The sequence below is a fragment of the Anomaloglossus baeobatrachus genome, chromosome 3 (assembly GCF_048569485.1).
Source record: "Anomaloglossus baeobatrachus isolate aAnoBae1 chromosome 3, aAnoBae1.hap1, whole genome shotgun sequence".
Taxonomy (NCBI): domain Eukaryota; kingdom Metazoa; phylum Chordata; class Amphibia; order Anura; family Aromobatidae; genus Anomaloglossus; species Anomaloglossus baeobatrachus.
The window spans coordinates 112,203,999-112,223,498 of record NC_134355.1 but is presented as its reverse complement, the minus strand read 5'-3'; the positions used below and the strand labels follow the sequence as shown (position 1 = coordinate 112,223,498).

At 36.5% G+C, this 19,500-nt stretch overlaps 1 protein-coding gene across 1 annotated transcript in view; it reads left to right on the top strand.

Annotated features, from left to right (window-relative positions):
- PAX1 (paired box 1) overlaps nt 1–19,500 on the top strand; it is a 51,907-nt gene that overhangs the window by 20,013 nt on the left and 12,394 nt on the right. The window contains exons 2-4 of the mRNA XM_075341449.1: nt 13,256–13,885; nt 15,308–15,447; nt 15,960–16,173. Coding sequence (XP_075197564.1) covers nt 13,256–13,885; nt 15,308–15,447; nt 15,960–16,173 — 984 coding nt within the window. The remainder of the gene's footprint in view (nt 1–13,255; nt 13,886–15,307; nt 15,448–15,959; nt 16,174–19,500) is intronic.

Sequence of the window (19,500 nt, the reverse complement as noted above, 5' to 3'; positions counted from 1 at the left end):
GATTTTTCTCTCGCCCCATTCACTTGAATGGGTGCGAGAGAAAGAGTCTCGGATTACAATCGCAGCATGCTGCGATTGTTTTCTCGGTCCGATTAGGGCTGAGAAAATAATCGCTCATGTGTGCTGTCACACAGGCTAGAATTGGTCCGAGGGGAATGCGATGTTTTATCGCACTCCACTCGCACCGATTTTCTCGCCGTGTGGCTTAGGCCTTACATTATTCCTTCTTAGAGAGCTAAAGAAATCATCTAGTGAAAAAAAAACCAACTATTTTTGAATACTTTAGTTCGGAATTCCCAATCAAGTCCCTTTAAAGCGTCTTCTGGGATTTTTTAAAAATTAACAAAGCTTATGAAACAAACTAGAATAACGCTATAAGTAAATGAACTAAAATAAAGGTAATCTATAGGGATGATTGAATACCTCAAATAATCTGCTTCGCGAATATTTTCCGAATAGGTCCCAACTATGCGAATATTCGATGCGCAATGTAAGTCTATGGGAAGCCCAAATAGTTCTGAATAGTTGTTATTCAGGTTTCTCATAGACTTACATTATGCATCAAATATTCATGAATAGTTGAATAGCGGCGACCTATTCAGAAAATATTCACAAACCGAATATTTGAGGTATTTGATCATCCCTAGTAATCTATACTTTGGATCGATTCTCCTAAACCGTCTATATCGGCTTATGGCTCATAGAACTTTGAATAAAATGATACCTTGAAATCTGTAATCCAATGTTTTATTTCAGAAAAAGCTAGATTTTTCTTAATACATAAATGAGCTGTTAAAATCTTTGTGCCAAACATAGATCTCCCTGAGACTCTCCCCCAGAGCTTATTTTATTTAAAAAAAAGGACATTACCAGTGTGAGACACGTATGTCAGGAGAGCAGGCTGTCAGTCATTACATGTCTCACAGTGGTAAAAACTCCTTTTATTTAAAATAAGCTCTGGAGGAAGATTCTCAGGGAGATCTACGTTCAGCCCAGAAATAGTAACAACTAATTTAAATATTTTGAAAAATCTGGAATAATCTGGAATAAGTTATAATCAAGTCATCATTTTATTCAGCCTCCTATGACCTACATGCCCATATAGATGGCTTAAGGGCCCGTTACATGCTACGATATATCTAACGATATGTCATCGGGGTCACGTCGTTGGTGACGCACATCCGGCATCGTTTGACATATCGTAGCGTGTGACAGCTACGTGCGACTGTGAACGAGCAAAAATACTCACCTTATCGTTGCTCGTTGACACGTCGCTCATTTTCAAAAAATCGAACGTCCTTCTGTGCGCCGGTTGTTCATTGTTCCCGAGGCAGCACACATCGCTCCGTGTGACACCCCGGGAACGCTGCACTGCAACTTACCTGCGTCCTGCCGGCAATGCGCAAGGAAGAGGGTGGGCGGGATGTTACGTCCCACTCATCTCCTCCCCTCCGCTTCAATTGGGCGGCCGCTGTGTAACGTTGCTGTGACGCCAAATGTCCCTCCCCCTTCAGGAAGAGGATGTTCGCAACCCACAGCGAGGTCGTTTGGAAGGTAAGTACGTGTGATGGGGGTTACCAACTTTGTGCAACACGGGCAACAAATTGCCCGTGTTGCACAAACGATGGGGGCAGGTGTGATCGCACATGTGATCGCACGATAAATTGCCGCGTGTAAAACGGCCTTTAGGCTATGTGCGCACGTGTGCGCTCTGCACCGCACCGAAAATGTGCGCTTCAGAGCGCAGCTGAAAAGCTGCGTTCTGAAGCGAATGGTGCCGGCAGATTCGTGCGCTCTGCATGCTGCCTCTCCCTATAGACAGCATGCAGAACGCACGAAAGAAGTGACATGTCACTTCTTAGAACGCAGCGATTCGGCAAGCAGCCGAATCGCTGCGTTCTAACATGCCACGTGCGCACGGCCCCTGCACAATCTCCATAAATTGTGCAGGGGACGCAGGACGCATGCAGTTATGCTGCGGTGCAGAACGCAGCGTAACTGCATGTAATACGCACACGTGCGCACATACCCTAAGGATCTTTCATCCTACTGACAGATTCTAATGATCCCCATCAATCACTGGCCTCAGCAGTCAGGTGCCAATTCCAGCTGAAGCACTGCAATCCTCTATTCATTTCACATTTAGGCATCATGTGGGCACCCATGATTTATATATGTTATTATAGTCTTCTCCTCCACAGTGATGAACACCACAGGACTCCTCTCAGCACTGCCTGCTGCACCATTTAATTATTTAACCATCTAGACTCCAGCTACGACACCTGCACTATAGCAAAATTAAGCCATGCGCATTGATGAAGGTCTTGTCAGACCAAAACGTCTGTGTTATTGCTGGTTTAAAAAATTCACCTAAATAAAACTTCAAATCACCATATGAGTGCCAAGCTTCTCTATATCTCATTATAGTCTTCAGTCATATTCATACACCTGCTGGGTTCTTTTTTTATGGATGGTATAATGTCTGTTTTTGATCCGATTTTTAGATAAAATTTGCCTATTCTAGTGATTGTGGCGGTGAAAACATGGATAGCACTTGGGATCCATTTGTGTATCATTCAATGGCTGACCAGCTTTTACTGTTGTCTTGGTAAAAGGAAGCCCTCAGTCCAGTAGACCACTGCGCAACCAGCTCTGTCCTCACCTATTGTACCATCACCCATTCCCTGTAGACTGTGAGCCCTCGCGGGCAGGGGCCTCTCTCCTCCTATACCAGTCTGTTTTGTACGGTTAATGATTGTTGTACGTATACCCTCTTTCACTTGTAAATCGCCATGGAATAAATGGCGCTATAATAATAAATAATAATAATAATAAAAGAAACCTTTTTTTTTCTTAGATGAGAAAAAGGGGTGAGACACTGATGGTGCAAATTGACACATGAATAGAGATGAGTGGACTTTGGATGCTCGGGTTTGCCGGGTTTGGCCAGACTTTAGTTAAAACTTTGTTTCGGGACCTTGACTTGAATCTGAACTTGTTTCCTGACCCCGAACCCAATTTAAGTTAATGGGGACCCAAACTAATAGGCTCGACTCGAGTAACGAGTAAAATGGAAGTCACTGATGGATCACTGGAAGGGCTCTGCGCCCACATACAGCCAGACATAAAAAGAGCATATCCGGGAGAGGGCGAGGTTTTGGGGGGTTTTAGACACACAACATCCGGACATGTTGGTATTACCCCCAGTTAGAGCAGTTCAGAGAGTGCAAGTGGCTCTCACTGGACAGAGCACTGAGCGTACCAATGCTTAATCGAGTGGTTAACATACATGGAGCACCCAAACACGGACACAGACTTGTTTTTTAAAAACGTGTTCGGATTCGACCACCGGGCACCCAGAGAATTATATGAACCCCAACCATTACAGTTCAAGATTGCTCATCTCTACACACGAACCAAGAATAGATTAAAAAAAATGGAATAGGCACGCTAAAATGTATAACAATCTATTTTATCATATGTAAAAAAAAATTTAAAAAACGGAAATCTGAATGTTGAGATCGTAAATCGTAAAACTGTCCTACCCAACAAATGATGCATGAGGACAGTCCTATTTTGGTGTCACAGGTATATTGAAGCTCTACTGTCACCTCCTATTCATCAAAACAGATTATTTTTTTTAATTGCAATGATATAATACTGAGAGCTGCTATTTATTTGAAATTGGGACCAGTGCACCTTGTATCATATGATAAGTATAAGGAAAATTACACAGACATGGGCTATAGGCTGAGAGCAGTTATGCTCATGTAAGGGTTAGGTACCACTCTTTGGATTTTCTCTAACTATATCAAACCATTATGTGAAGCCTGGTGAGATATGACATGTGGTTAAAAGTAATATTTCCCTTTTAGTAAACTGGTGCACTCTACATCTCCTAATGTCTTAACCTTGTCTAATTTTTTCCATACTGGTCTATGAGATCACAAACTCACAAACACTAAATCAAAATCTGAGCACCATAGATCTACAATAAAACCAAAAGGGCCTACACAAGAAAATTAAAACCATCTCTCCAGGTCAATTCACTCTAGACATTTGGACGATGGAGAATCTATAATGCCAAATAATTTGGTTCAACTGTAACTAACCTCAAGTTGTAATTAATTTGGAAGGCTTGTGGTAATGAATAATAGGGCTGGTAATGAAATGATTGACGGCCTGCCTATCCAGAAGAAAATATATATATATTTTCTGATAAGTCGGTGTACTTTCATTAGAAAAGCTCTAGTGACCACAAACGCATACCATAAACTAATGTAGCTCTATCAAATACTTATTTCATGTGAACGGTTAGATTCTTAAGACCACATTCCCACGATGAGCTTTTGGTCAGTTTTTGATGTTGCAGAATTTCTGCACTTATTAAGTAAATTAAGTTACTTGCGTTTTTTCAATGCGTTTTGTAATGCGTTTTTTACATACATTTTTATCATGTTTTTGACGCAGCGGCTTATGTCTACTGACAATATGTCATGTCATAGCTACTTTTGTTTTAAATACTTCCTGGTATTTGATTTTGACAAAAGTTCATCGATCCAATAATGTGCAGGTTATGTGTATTTTGATGCGTTTCCACAGCGGCAACTCGCTAAAAATGCATATGTGTTTTTAACCTGCAGATTTGCAAATACATGGGACAAACCTGCAACTAAAACATAGTGCACTGCAAGAGAAAGTGACGTTGCACAATTGAAACGCACTGTAGATCAGTTACCGCTGTATAAAAAAGAAGCACAGTGAGTATGAGATGTCTATAAATCCCATCCACCTTGCTGCAACTGTAACATGCTGTTTTTTTAAATCAGCAAAAAAACACATCAAAATCTCACAAAACAATTGTGGGCACACAGCCTAATAAACACACTCTTTATTGACAATTCATTAAATTAATACTCAAAGTGCTAAGTATGAAAAAAAATGTTAAATACATAAAAAAGCATATACAGGTAGATAAAAAATAATGGAATACAATAACAAGAGATATACAATAGATAGAAGTGTAGATTTTTTTTTTTTTTTTTTTTTTTTTTTTTTTTATTCATTTATATAGCGCTATTAATTCCACAGCGCTTTACATACATTGGAAACACTGTCCCCATTGGGGCTCACAATCTAGAGTCCCTATCTGTATGTTTTTTTTGGAGTGTGGGAGGAAACCGGAGTACCCGGAGGAAACCCACGCAAACACGGGGAGAACATACAATCTCCTTGCAGATGTTGTCCTTGGTGGGATTTGAACCCAGGACCCCAGTGCTGCAAGACTGCAGTGCTAACCACTGAGCCACCGTGCGTGGACAGAAAAATAGGTAGATAGACAGATAGATAGACAGATGGACATAGACAGATAGATAGATAGATAGATAGATAGATAGATAGATAGATAGATAGATAGATAATAGAATAGATAGAAAAAAAAATGCTACACAGACATAAAAAAAAGCATATACAGGTAGATAAAAAAATAATGGCATAGAAAAAGCTGAGATAGTTGACAGATAAAGACAAAAATTGGCGGGCAGCATTCCACAGATTTTTAAATTACTTGACCTTTATTGGTCACATAGGTGCATAGTGATGTTTTGGTACTCACTTGAAGCTTCTTCTGATAGTTGACAGATAGATAGATAGATAGATAGATAGATAGATAGATAGATAGATAGATAGATAGATAGATAGATAATAGGTAGATGATAGATAGTTAAATAGATTGATAGATAGATTTATAGATAATAGGTAAATAAATGATAGATAAATAGATAATAGATAGATAGATAATGGATAGATAGATAGATAGATAGATAGATGATTGATAGATAGATAGATAGATAGATTGATAGATAGATACATGCTATACCCACATAAAAAATCATATACAGGTAGATAAAAAAAATGCAATAGAGAAAATAGAGATGATAGATAGCAATAGATAGATAAATAGATCGGTAGATAGATAATAGATAAATAGATAGTTAGATAATAGACAGAAGGATACATACATAGATAGATAGATAGATAGATAGATAGATAATGGATGGATAGATAGATAGATAATAGACAGAAGGATAGATAGATAGATAGATAGATAGATAGATAGATAGATAGATAATAGACAGAAGGATAGATAGATAGATAATGGATAGATAGATAGATAATAGACAGAAGGATAGATAGATAGATAGGAGATAGATAATTTCCTTAGTTTATTTTCTACTTCTCCTTTATGTAGGGCACATGTGACTGTGATAGTGATCATACCAATAGATTGGGCAGTGATTATCTCCCCGATCGTGATAATAGTGGTTATTGTGATTTTCCTACTGATGGTGATGATAATGATGTGATGATAATCGTTGGAGCTAATCAGTGATAAGTGCTGCCTCTGATAGTAATGACGGAACCGCTGCTGGTGAGCTGATAACACGGACATGATGGGGCTGGCAGCTTTCATGATGTGACTGTTGTATTTAACAGTGTTTAAAAAAAGTGATAAAAAGTGCGACATAAATCAGATTGTGGATAGTGCGGTCAGAGATTATTGCGGTGAAATAAATTGCTCAGTAATAATTACCTCCAGTGAATATCGCAGATATTCTGTGTATTTAGCAATAAGATTTTTTGGACATCTATATTTGGGGTCGAGCTACACACTGTATGCAGCCCCCACCCCTCCTGCACACTGTTCTGAGCCTGAACCCCTCCTTTACACTGTCCGCAGCCCCCCCAATGCACACTGTCCGCAGCCCCCCTGCACACTGTCCGCAGCCCCCCTGCACACTGTCCGCAGCCCCCCCAGTGTACACTGTCCGCAGCACCCCAGTGTACACTATCCGCATCCCCCCCCAGTGTTCACTGTCCGCAGCCCCCCCTAGTGTACACTGTCCGCAGCCCCCCATGCACACTGTCCGCAGCCCCCCCCAGTGTACACTGTCCGCAGCCCCTCCAGTGTACACTGTCCGAAGCCCCCCCCCCAGTGTACACTGTCCGCAGCCCCCCCAGTGTACACTGTCCGAAGCCCCCCCCCAGTGTACACTGTCCGCAGCCCCCGTGCACACTGTCAGCCTTGTGCCATGTGTAAAATATAAATATGTCCTTATCTCTTCTCATATGTTATCAGTTAACGAAAAATTGAAAGATTTTATCAATATTGAACCCATATTCTATTTGATCTGGGCCTGTAGCAGTTCGGCGCAGTTTTTTGCGACATTTCAATGCTGCGGTTCCTGCGGTGTTCCTGGAGTTTGCAGCCACTGACTATAATAGAGAACATGCAGGTCTGAGGCCCTGATTTATTGGTTTAATAAGTCGCCATGAATACGGCTCATATTGCCGGTTATAGGGGATAATAAGGAGCAGCTCCGTCTGGGAAGAGGTAATGGGGTCTGGAGACGGCAGCTCTGTACTCCGCTTGGGTCTGTGCGGCCGCCACTCAGGTAAAGAGGAACTGAGATTCAGCGCTAATGAGTCAATGAGGAGCAATGGGCACAGGGAGCAGGAGCTCAGCACCAGGAATGGCCGCAGATTAAAAGAGATGTGTGTGTGTGTGTGTGTGTGTGTGTGTGTGTGTGTGTGTGTGTGTTTATATGTATATGTATATATATATATATATATATATATATATATATATATATATATATATATAATATATTTTTTTATATATATATATTTATGTGTGTGTGTGTGTGTGTTTATATGTATATGTATATATATATATATATATATATATATATATATATATATATATATATATATATATAATATATTTTTTTATATATATATATTTATGTGTGTGTGTGTGTGTGTGTGTGTATGTCTGTGTGTGTGTGTGTGTGTGTGTGTATAAGTGTGCGAATATATAGTTATAGTATTGTAAATTTGTATGTATACGAGTGTGTGTACCTATGTGTGTGTTTGTATATATGTTTACACATATGTATATAATATATACATATTATTTATGTATGTGTTCACACACGCACACACGAACACACACGAACACACACACACGAACACACTCTCTCTCGCTCCATATAGAGACGGACAGATAGATAATAAGAGAGAAAGAGAGAGAGAGAACAGATATGTACAAAAATCAATGAATGCTTATTTCGAAAAATATAGTTTTACAGTCATATGATAAAGCTCTGTAAATGTTTTCATTTTGCTAACATTATGTGCAACAAAAAACATTTTATATTTTAATATCTAATTATTAATTCATAAATATATTAATATTTATATATAGATATAGAGAGTGAGACTTTGCATAATCATAATATAACCACACACCTCATATAACTCTCCGAATTTGATAAAGGAAGCAGGTCGCACATATGATATATGAAATATATATATATATATATATATATATATATATATATATATATATATATATATATATATATATATATATATATATATATATTGTAGAAGACGAACCTGATCTACTATGACCCCTGATGAATGCCCCTCAGCCTCTCCTACCCACCATGCTGGGGTTTTTGCCTCCTTGCTTTCTTACTCTATAATCGCATGTGATTTAGATAAAAGAATTTACTGTGCTTTTTTGTTACTAATATAATGCTTCTTTGCTGAAATAACATAGTATCGTCTCTATAATTAATTAGTTTCCTGCTTCTTTCTCAGTATCTCCTCCTAAGTGTATCTGCAGACACTGTGCTTATCCACATACACAAATAGGAAGATCTCTTCTATCCCTAATACCTGCTTAGTGATCTGCTCAGTCCTCCCTGCAGAGTCTCTGCTGTTCTTACCTCTGTGCTTTATTCTTCCTCTGCCTCATTCTGCTTTACTTTCACACTCATCTCTATTGGCTTTCCTGGAGATGCAGTGCCATGAGTCGCCGACAGAGGGCGCCCTTCTAGTCTCTTCCAAAGACCTATCGTTCTGATCTGAATTTATGGATGATGACATCAAGAACAAGAAATATTAGTGTCAGATATTTGACAGAAAATCTGATCTGAAACAGTTTGCTTATAAAATCAATTATTAAATTGTCCCTAAAAAGATTTTCTTTTAACAATAGTCCTTATTAAATAGTTGTCATTATTAATAACATACATTTTCAATATTATGATATTAATTGGTGTGTGTGTGTGGGGGGGGGAGGGGTGTGGGGTGTGTGTGTGTGTGTGTGTGTGTGTGTGTGTGTGTTATAAATATGTCTTATAAGTCTAGATTTTAGTAAGTCTGACCTCCTTAATTTGGATAATTCTACCTTTCGAAGTAGAAAGGAAGCTCCATCTTCCAGTACACAGCATATACAGGTTTGAATAAAATAGACAGGTTAATAAATCTGTGTATTAATCAAGCACATTTATATGTAATATACGTTTCTCTATTCACCTAGCAAGCTAATATTTATCTGTGTTCTATCCGGCTACTTGTCTATATAGAGAGACAGAGATAGAGAGGCAGAAACAAAGAGACAGAGAGAGATAGAGTGAGAGAGAGATACAGAGACAGAGAGAGAGAGAGGTTGACAAAAGAGAGAAAGAGATAGAGACAGAGACTGAGAGGAAGCCAGAGACACAGACAGAGAAAGAGACAGATCTCCCAGCTCCGCACACACACGATCAGTGTAAAATCTCTATAAAGAAATAAATGCAAGCAATAATACTGCAGATTCATTATTCTTACTTCATGTATGAAACTAAGACGAGAGACAAATAAGATGCCAAGAGAGGGTTAAACCTCGGCTGTATCTCCACTGTCATATGTAAGTAGTATTTCCCTCTAATGGAACGAGAATCGACACAAACTCCAGTATATATAATGGAGTTTGTGTCTATTGTGTCTATCTATCTATCATCTATCTATCTATCTATCTATCTATCTATCAATCATCTATCTATCTATCTATCTATCTATCTATCTATCCATTATCTATCTATCTATTATCTATTTATCTATCATTTATTTACCTATTATCTATAAATCTATCTATCTATTTAACTATCTATCATCTACCTATTATCTATCTATCAATCTTTCTATCTATCTATCTATCTATCTATCATCTATCTATCACCTATCTACCTATCTATCATCTATCTATCTATCCCTCTATCTATCCCTCTATCTATCTATCTATCCATCTATCTATCTATCTATCCCTCTATCTATCCCTCTATCTATCTATCCATCTATCCATCTATCCATCTATCTATCTATCTATCTATCTATCTATCTATCTATCTATCTATCTATCTATCCATCTATCCATCTATCCATCTATCTATCTATCTATCTATCTGTCTATCTATCTATCATCTATCTATCTATCAATCAATCATCTATCTATCTATCTATCTATCCATTATCTATCTATCTATTATCTATTTATCTATCATTTATTTACCTATTATATATAAATCTATCTATCACTCTATTTAACTATCATCTACCTATTATCTATCTATCATCTATCTATCTATCTATCTATCCCTCTATCTATCCCTCTATCTATCCCTCTATCTTTCTATCTATCTATCTATCCATCTATCTATCCATCTATCCATCTATTTATCTATCTATCTATCTATCTATAATCTATCTATCCATCCATCTATCTATTATCTATCTATTATCATCTATTTATTCTATTTATCCATAGTCTGTAGTTAGATACTCTGCGATCTTGTGTGTATTCTCTCTCTCTCTCTTTCTTTCTCTCTCTCTCTCTCTCTATACAGTATATATAATTCCTTTTGCTGATACATTGCTACAATTATTTACAAATAAGTAATGAATTTAAAGCAAAGTCTAAACTGTAAACAGATACAGTAAATTCACCCTAATATCCAGGATACCTGTGGATTGGTGTCCTGTATTAGACTCCGCGCCTATGAATCCACCAGCACATGTGGTGTACTGTACACTCCTGATATTATTAGATGTTTTTTCTAATGAATCAATTATTGATTCTGCCTCTATTAAGATTTGTTGCTTTTATCCCATTATCTAAGCCTCCAGCTTTTTGTTATTAGTCTGTGTTAATGGTAAACACATTTGGGAAGTGCAGCTATATTTCTATATTTACAATAGCAGATAACGCATCGCCGGCACTTGCCACCTGATCTGTGTAAACATCCTCCTATGGGGAGAGTGTTTGCTATCCGATCATGAGAAGCCCCTACCTGAATACGTGGGAAAATGGTCTATCTGCTCCTCTGATCAAAACATATTCCGTCTTCTCCTTCTCCATGTACTCACATAACATCATTGCTCATTATCTCCCCCAATAACCTCGCCTGACCACCGCACCAGAAAGCCACCATGTGCCAATATAACTCATGATCTGTATTTTAACAGGTGCCATCCAGCTGAATTGTTTGGTACATGCAATTCTTTTCTTGAGGAGACCATTTTACTTCTGCAAGTCTTCATTTGCAATTCAAAGAACATATACAATGTAATGATTTCCAGATGCAACAATTTTGAAGGCAACAAAAAATGTACTTTGTAAACTGTGTGAATATAAAATGTTAATGTTTCAAATGAAGGAAAAAAAAAAAAGACAAGACCAGATCCTATTATGCTTTAGGATGTACCATACAAAATTATATTGTGGCACCCTGTCAGCCATAAAATCGAAGTAAATACTTATGCCCCCCTAAAGATGACAAAAGTATTCTAGGAGGAATAATACATTTATTGGTTTATCAGATTTTTTTTTTAAGGTTAGTCAATAAATATAATACTTTTGGGGCATAAGTATTTTTATAATGTTATGTTTTAGAAAAAAAAAATCCCTATTCATGTCTGATACAGGTAAAATATATCTTTGTAACGTGTTAGCCAGTAGAGATAAAAAAAAAATGTTTAAAAGAACTGAAGTCCTCAGTGGTTGATACCTTTTAATGGCTAACTGAAAAGATGGTAATAATTGCAAGCTTTCCAGACTACTCAGGTCACTTCTTCAAGCTCAATATAACACAAAATAAAAAAAAAATAAAAAAAGATTTTGTGTTATATTGAGCCTGAAGAAGAGACCTGAATAGTCTGGAAAGCTGCTATTATTACCATTTTTTCAGTTAGCCATTAAAAGGTGTCAACCACTGAAGACTCTCAGTTCTTTTGAACATTTTTTTATTCATGTCTGGGCATTTATAAGAAAATGGTCTTGAAGAACAGAAGACATGATGGATAGGGCTGCCAGGGATCTCTGAAACCCTTTTAAGATGGCAGTTAGTGTTGTTTTAGGATGAGTAGATTGAGACATTCCAGCAGAAGACAGGGCTAGGGTTACACTACAAGAACTAGAAGGAAAATCTCTGCCTATTTAGGATGACGGTAACCAATGGGATGTCCTCAGTGGCTCCTGCAGCTTGTGACCACCAAGATTGACGTGGAGGACACGTCAAAGTGAGATCTGAATCCACTCCACTTGTAGATAATAACTGCAGTCCTCCTGCCCATGGGATGAAGATCACCTTGAGCTTTTGTTCTCCTGCCTGAGAGAAGTTTCTGAGCAAACACTGCAGAGCACAGTGAGGGGAGGAAGAGCCTGGGCGCAGAACCTCCTCCTCGTCCAGCTCATTGGAGAAGACCGGCCTCTGTCTCCCTCCATGTATCTCTGGGTTACATCTGTTTGAGTTTCCTGATTTTCTGGGTAGAACTTGTTCCTCTCATTCTGTTCTTGCGGGATGGGTAAGCAGCCTTTACTTCTATCGTTTCTACAGTCATTGAAACAGTGAAGTGTTGGAGAAAAACGCATTCTTCTTCCATTATTGAGCGCAATTGCGCGCAGAGAAGATGCCTGATTGTGATTAGTTTGTCGCTGGATGATATTGTTCACATATCAGTCGAACATGGAGCAAAAGTAACTTTTCTTTTTATATATATCTATTTTTATATATATATATATATATATATATATATATATATATATATATATATATATATATATATATATATATATATCAGAAAAGTTACTTTTGCTCCATGATCGACTGATACGTGAACAATATCATCCAGCGACAAACTAATCACAATCAGTTGCTTCCAGCAATGCATCTTCTCTGCGTGCAATTGCGATATATATATATATATATGTGTGTATTACCATTTTTTGTTTATACTTTTATGTCGTATGGCATAATAATTATGGTTAGAAAGTATGAGCCGATTATTCTCTGTAGGAATGGTCATGTATAGTATTGTAAATATCAGCTACATAAACATTGCTATGATGTATTTTCTTACTGTGCAGAACAAGCTTATGGAGAAGTGAACCAGCTGGGTGGTGTATTTGTCAACGGAAGACCCCTGCCCAATGCCATCAGGCTGAGGATAGTGGAGTTGGCACAGCTCGGAATCAGGCCTTGTGATATCAGCAGACAGCTACGAGTTTCTCATGGATGTGTTAGTAAAATCCTGGCCAGATACAATGAAACAGGATCGATTCTACCTGGGGCTATTGGAGGGAGCAAGCCCAGAGTCACCACTCCTAACGTGGTGAAGCACATCAGGGAGTACAAACAAGGAGACCCCGGCATCTTCGCTTGGGAGATCAGGGACCGTCTTCTGGCTGACAACGTCTGTGATAAGTACAATGTGCCTTCTGTCAGTTCAATCAGTAGGATTTTAAGGAATAAAATTGGGAACTTGTCTCAACCTAGTCAATATGAGAGCACAAAGCAGACGACTTCACAACCAACTTTACCATATAATCACATCTACCAATATCCTTATCCAAATCCAATATCACCTGGCTCTGCTAAGATGGGCAGCCACCATGGAGTGCACATGCCACCTGGACATGTCAGCATTGCCAGATCCTGGCCGTCAGCTCACTCCGTCAACAACATCCTGGGCATCCGCACCTTCATGGAACAAACAGGTGAGTTGGTGGAAAGTGCTAAACTGGGTGTCAACAGATGAGCTTTCATGCGTGGGGGGTTTCACACTGCAAATAATAACAATTTCACAGCATGGTATTGTGACTGTGTAGAAAACAGAGACCAAAAATCCACCAATGTCTAAAATTACTATTTTGGCTCATACATAAATATATTTGGGCAACTAAGGTTTGGTTAAATAAATGGCTTAAGTTATAATATAGGTATTATAGGATAGCTAAACCCATACAATGTGCTGTCAAATATTTACCCATTGATGAGAGACAAGATGCCAACATCCAGCTACCAGTGACATGAAGTTGTTTTTGTCCCAACTAAAAGCAAATAATATATCGTTTTAACTATAAGTATGTGTCATTAAGTAAAAAAACAACTACACAGAAATAACTAAAGTATATTATTACAGAACCTAAATTGAAGTTACGTAGATGCAAATTTATACACAAGTATCAATATAATGAATTATTGAAATATACTATATCCTGTATGAATGAATGTTTATTGAAGCCATTTTCATTAAATATTAGGAAATCACATAATTACTCTGCATATATCAATTACACAGAGAGACAAGTCAGAGCAGGTCAGATATAGAAAGTGAGATGTAGGTATTTCATAGTCTAAAAAATAATCAAAATAATAGGAATAAACTGTAATTTATTGTTACACTTTGCAGTGTAACAATAAATTATCCTGAAATATATATATATATATATATATATATATATATGTATATATCAATATATATATATATATATATATATATATATATATATATATATATATATTTATTTTACAGGATAATTGTTGGCTTTTACACACACACACACACACACACACATATATATATATATATGTATATATATATATATATGTATATATATATATATATATATGTATATATATATATAAACCAACAGTCAACAATTACTCTGTAAGCATATAAGTACATATATATTAATATATGTAAAGGATAATTGTTGGCTTCCTAAATATAAATATAGGGTGATTGCTGTTATAATATATATATATGTATATATATATATATATATATATATATACATATATATATATATATATATATATATATATATATATATGTATGCACTTTAGTTCTTTTCTTTCAAAGATATATATCTATATATATATATATATATATAATATATATATATATATATATATATATATATATATATATATATATATATATATATATATATGTATATATACATATATATATCCTCTGGATTACATAAATAAATGACACAGTGCCCACCTACCAGGCTACCATAGTCAGGAGAATTGAAACTAAAAGTTCTGATACGGGTACAACATAATCTTTTACATTTAGTTATATTGATTAGAATAAATGGCTTAATTGGTCTATGTGTATGTTGGTTTAGGAGCTATTGCTGGTGCAGAAGGTGCTGTGTATTCCCCCAAAATGGAAGAGTGGACAAGCGTTAACAGGACAGGGTTCTCTGCGGCCCAGAACATCAATGGAATAGAAAAATCCATAGAGCCTGATATCAAATACCAACAGGTAACTGCAATAGTCCAGGGGTGGTTTTATATATATATAAATAAATATATATATATATATATATATATATATATATATGCAGGTTTACATACGTTTATGTAATAACATATATGAATGACAGAGAAAAAAAAATGACAAAGAGAAAACCCCCCATATAGATGCAAATATGCACATGGTACATATAATAAATATAGATAAATATATATGTATATATATATATATATATATATATATATATATATATATATATATATATATATATATATATATATATATATATATTATAGCCAGTATATACACAATACTATAAACAATATTAGTAGTTACTATCTGAAAAACGTTCTTCCTCCATTGTACTAAAATGCCCGGTAGTTTGGCCTATTGCAGACGATCTCCGGAGTAGGGATACCTCCCTGTCAGCTTTATTATTCCCAGTAGACAGATACATTTCCAACAATAACTAAACGTGTGAATTGATTATCCTCCTTCTTCTGCTCTTCCCTCCTGTCCAGGCTGCCTCCAGTCTCTCCTCTGTGGGGGGCTTCGTCCAGGCCTGCGCCTACCCCTCCACCAACCAGTATGGGGTATACGGGGGCCCCGGAGCAGGGTATGTCACCCCTGGGCACCACTGGCAGGCACAGGGAGGCCCCCTCGCCCATCATGGTCCGGGAGTGACTGTACACGGAGGAGACATCGCTGCACCCATGACCTTCAAGCACCGGGAAGGTAGGTGACATGTCAGCTCTGTGTGGACTGGGGGGATACAGGGTGGGCACTGACTGCGGGGTGGTATACATTTTTCTGCGAGTCTTCAAAAAAAGAAGTAAAATCGTATCTCTGTGCTACTTTAACAATTCTATATTTACATTAAGAGAGTCAGGAAGGGAGAGGAAAAGGGTAAGTGGCAGATAAAGGGAAAGAGAGAAGAGAAAAGAACGCTGAAAGAAAAAATACAGAACGCAGAAAGAAATGGCAGGGTTTGTGGCAGAGGAGAAAGAAAGTGGGAGAGAAAGAAAAAGAAAGAAGAGTGAAGCAAATAGGGGGAGGAAGAATAAGCACAGACAATTAGAAGCGGTAATTCGCTGTTAGCTGTCAGGGTTTATTACAGAGCAGATAATCGACTATTACAGGAAAATCAGCGGGAAACGACAGCAGCCCCGAGCAAAATGTCAGTCCCAGGTAAAAAGACTAAACTACAGACGTAGCTCAGCAAAGAGCCCCACAGGAGAGGAAATATAGAAAGCATTAGAAAAGAATTCAAATATAGAAAAATAACTAAACAAAAATAATAAAATCAATATCAAGGTCTGTATTTTTCCGCAATGAAAATGAAATAAACAAGAAATACAAATAATCAATACAAAAATCAGTATATCAGACACATTGGTACAATGATAGCTATCTGTCTATCTATCTATCTATCTATCTATCTATCTATCTATCTGTCTGTCTATTTATGTATCTATTTTTTTATATAACTAGCTATTTTTTATCTATTATCTATCTTTCTATCTATCTGTCTGTCTGTCTGTCCGTCTGTCTATCTACCCTTCCACACAAATATATATGTATGTATACTGTCGTGCACAGAAAATGCTTCACAGAACATTACTATGCCCAATATTTCATTTAAAAAATTCCCCTTTCCCCCAGATGTGAGGCGATTGGAGCCATTCACTTCTCACGCTACCAATATGCACAATGTAGACACATCCCTTTTCTTTGCCTTTATATAAAAGTAGAGCTCGGATATTGGGTGTGCGTATATATATATCTATATATATATATATATATATATATATATATATATATATATATATATATATATATATATATTCATGTATATGTATAAAATTTATCTTAATTATTCACATTCTCTTCCATATGACTACATGTATTGCTATAACTCATATACACTCCACATGTACTTAGACCTAAGTTTGTCCTGTGCTGAAATTTCCAGCTCTCAAATGTATATAGCACAGGGTATAAATACAACACTTTAGCAGTCTATATCTGAAGGGCTATACTATTGCATACTATTCATGGGGCGTGAATTAGTATGCATGAATCTATCTATCTATCTATCTATCTATCTATCTATCTATCTATCTATCTATCTATCTATCTATCTATCTATCCATCCATCCATCCATCCATCCATCCATCCATCCATCTATCTATCTATCTATCTATCTATCTATCTATCTATCTATCTATCTATCTATCTATCTATCTATCCCTTTATCTATCTATCTATCTATCTATCTATCTATCTATCTATCTATCTGTCTAGAAAAATGGAACAGCACATTAGAAAATGAGAGATCGATGTAAGGCCTCTCAGAATACCGTATATCCAAAGGTATGTAATATATTAGAAAAAATAACAGGCAGCACTCCAGAAAAAAATAATGCCTTTTATGTTTTCTAATATCTATCTATCTATCTATCAAATCAAGTCAAATCAAATCAAATCAAATAGGCTTTATTAGCAGGACCAAAAAACTATTAGCATTGCCAAAGCAAAAAAGAAGTGTGAAAGGGGAGTGGGTTAGGGCTGTGGGGATGGGGTGTTGGGGCCACAATTTAGGGAGTGATGGCCCATTTGGAGGTCTTTAGTACCCTTATCTATCTATATCTATCTATCCATTATCTATCTATCTATCTATCTATCTATCTATCTATCTATCTATCTATCTATCTATCTATCTATCTATCCCTCTATCTATCCCTCTATCTATCCATCTAGCTATCTATCTATCTATCTATCTATCTATCTATCTATCTATCTATCTATCTATTATTTATCTAGCTATACATCCATATATTTTCTATCTATCTATCTATCTATCCATCCCTCTATCTATCTATCTATCTATCTATCTATCTATCTATCTATCTATCTATTATCTATCTATCTATTATCTATCTATCTATCTATCTATCTATTATCTATCTATCTATCTATTATCTATCTATCTATCTATCCATTATCTATTATTTATCTAGCTATACATCCATATACTATCTATCTATCTTTCTATCTATCTATCTATCTATCTATCTATCTATCATCAATCTATCTATTGTATCTATCCATTATCTATCTATCTACCTATCTATCTTTCTGTCTATCTAGCCATATATATCTATCCATTCATGTCATTTATCTATCTATCTATCTATCTATCTATCCATTATCTATCTATCTATCTATCTATCTATCTATCTATCTATCTATCTATTATTTATCTAGCTATACATCCATATATTATCTATCTATCTATTATCTATCTATGTACCCTTCCATCCATCTATCTGTCTCTCTATCTATCTATCTATCTATCTATCTATCTATCTATCTATCTATCTATCTATCTATCTATCTATGTATCTGTCTGTCTGTCTGTCTGTCTGTCTGTCTGTCTCTCTATATGTGTTTATCTAGGATTGTGACTTCTATAATTGGAAACTGTGCTTGTCATGATGAGGCTTTTATACTGCTCATTAGTGGCTTTTTATAGACGGGGATACTAATTTACAAGGGGTTGTCCATAGTAAACAATCTGCTCTATAAAACTTAGTAAAAGAGCCGATTGTCCTACAGTATGTGAGATACTTTTACGACCTGGAGACATTTTATAAGAATCAGATGCTGTGATGGAAGCCAGAAGGTCTTGGGTTTGGACACTGTTATCATTCCTGGAACAAATGGAAGTTCTAAACCAACAAGACAAACACATCCAAAACTATAGTCCAGGGCATTTTAATAGTGAGGACATTAATGTATATTATAGAGGGCAGCATGCTGGACAAGTGCTGGCTCTAGGGACAGGTGCATGTGTGGGGCCTGGAGCTGCACATGGTGAGACACATAGGGAAGCTGCATAGGTGATGCTGCTAATCAGTGCCATTTATAGTCTGGAAATCTTTATATTTATACATGAGCTACACTTATATAACATTCAGTGCAAAGCATTTTATATATTTCCTGACATGCTGTAATAAGTGTGTCATGTGTAGTGGAATGTTTTTGTTTTAGATATAATT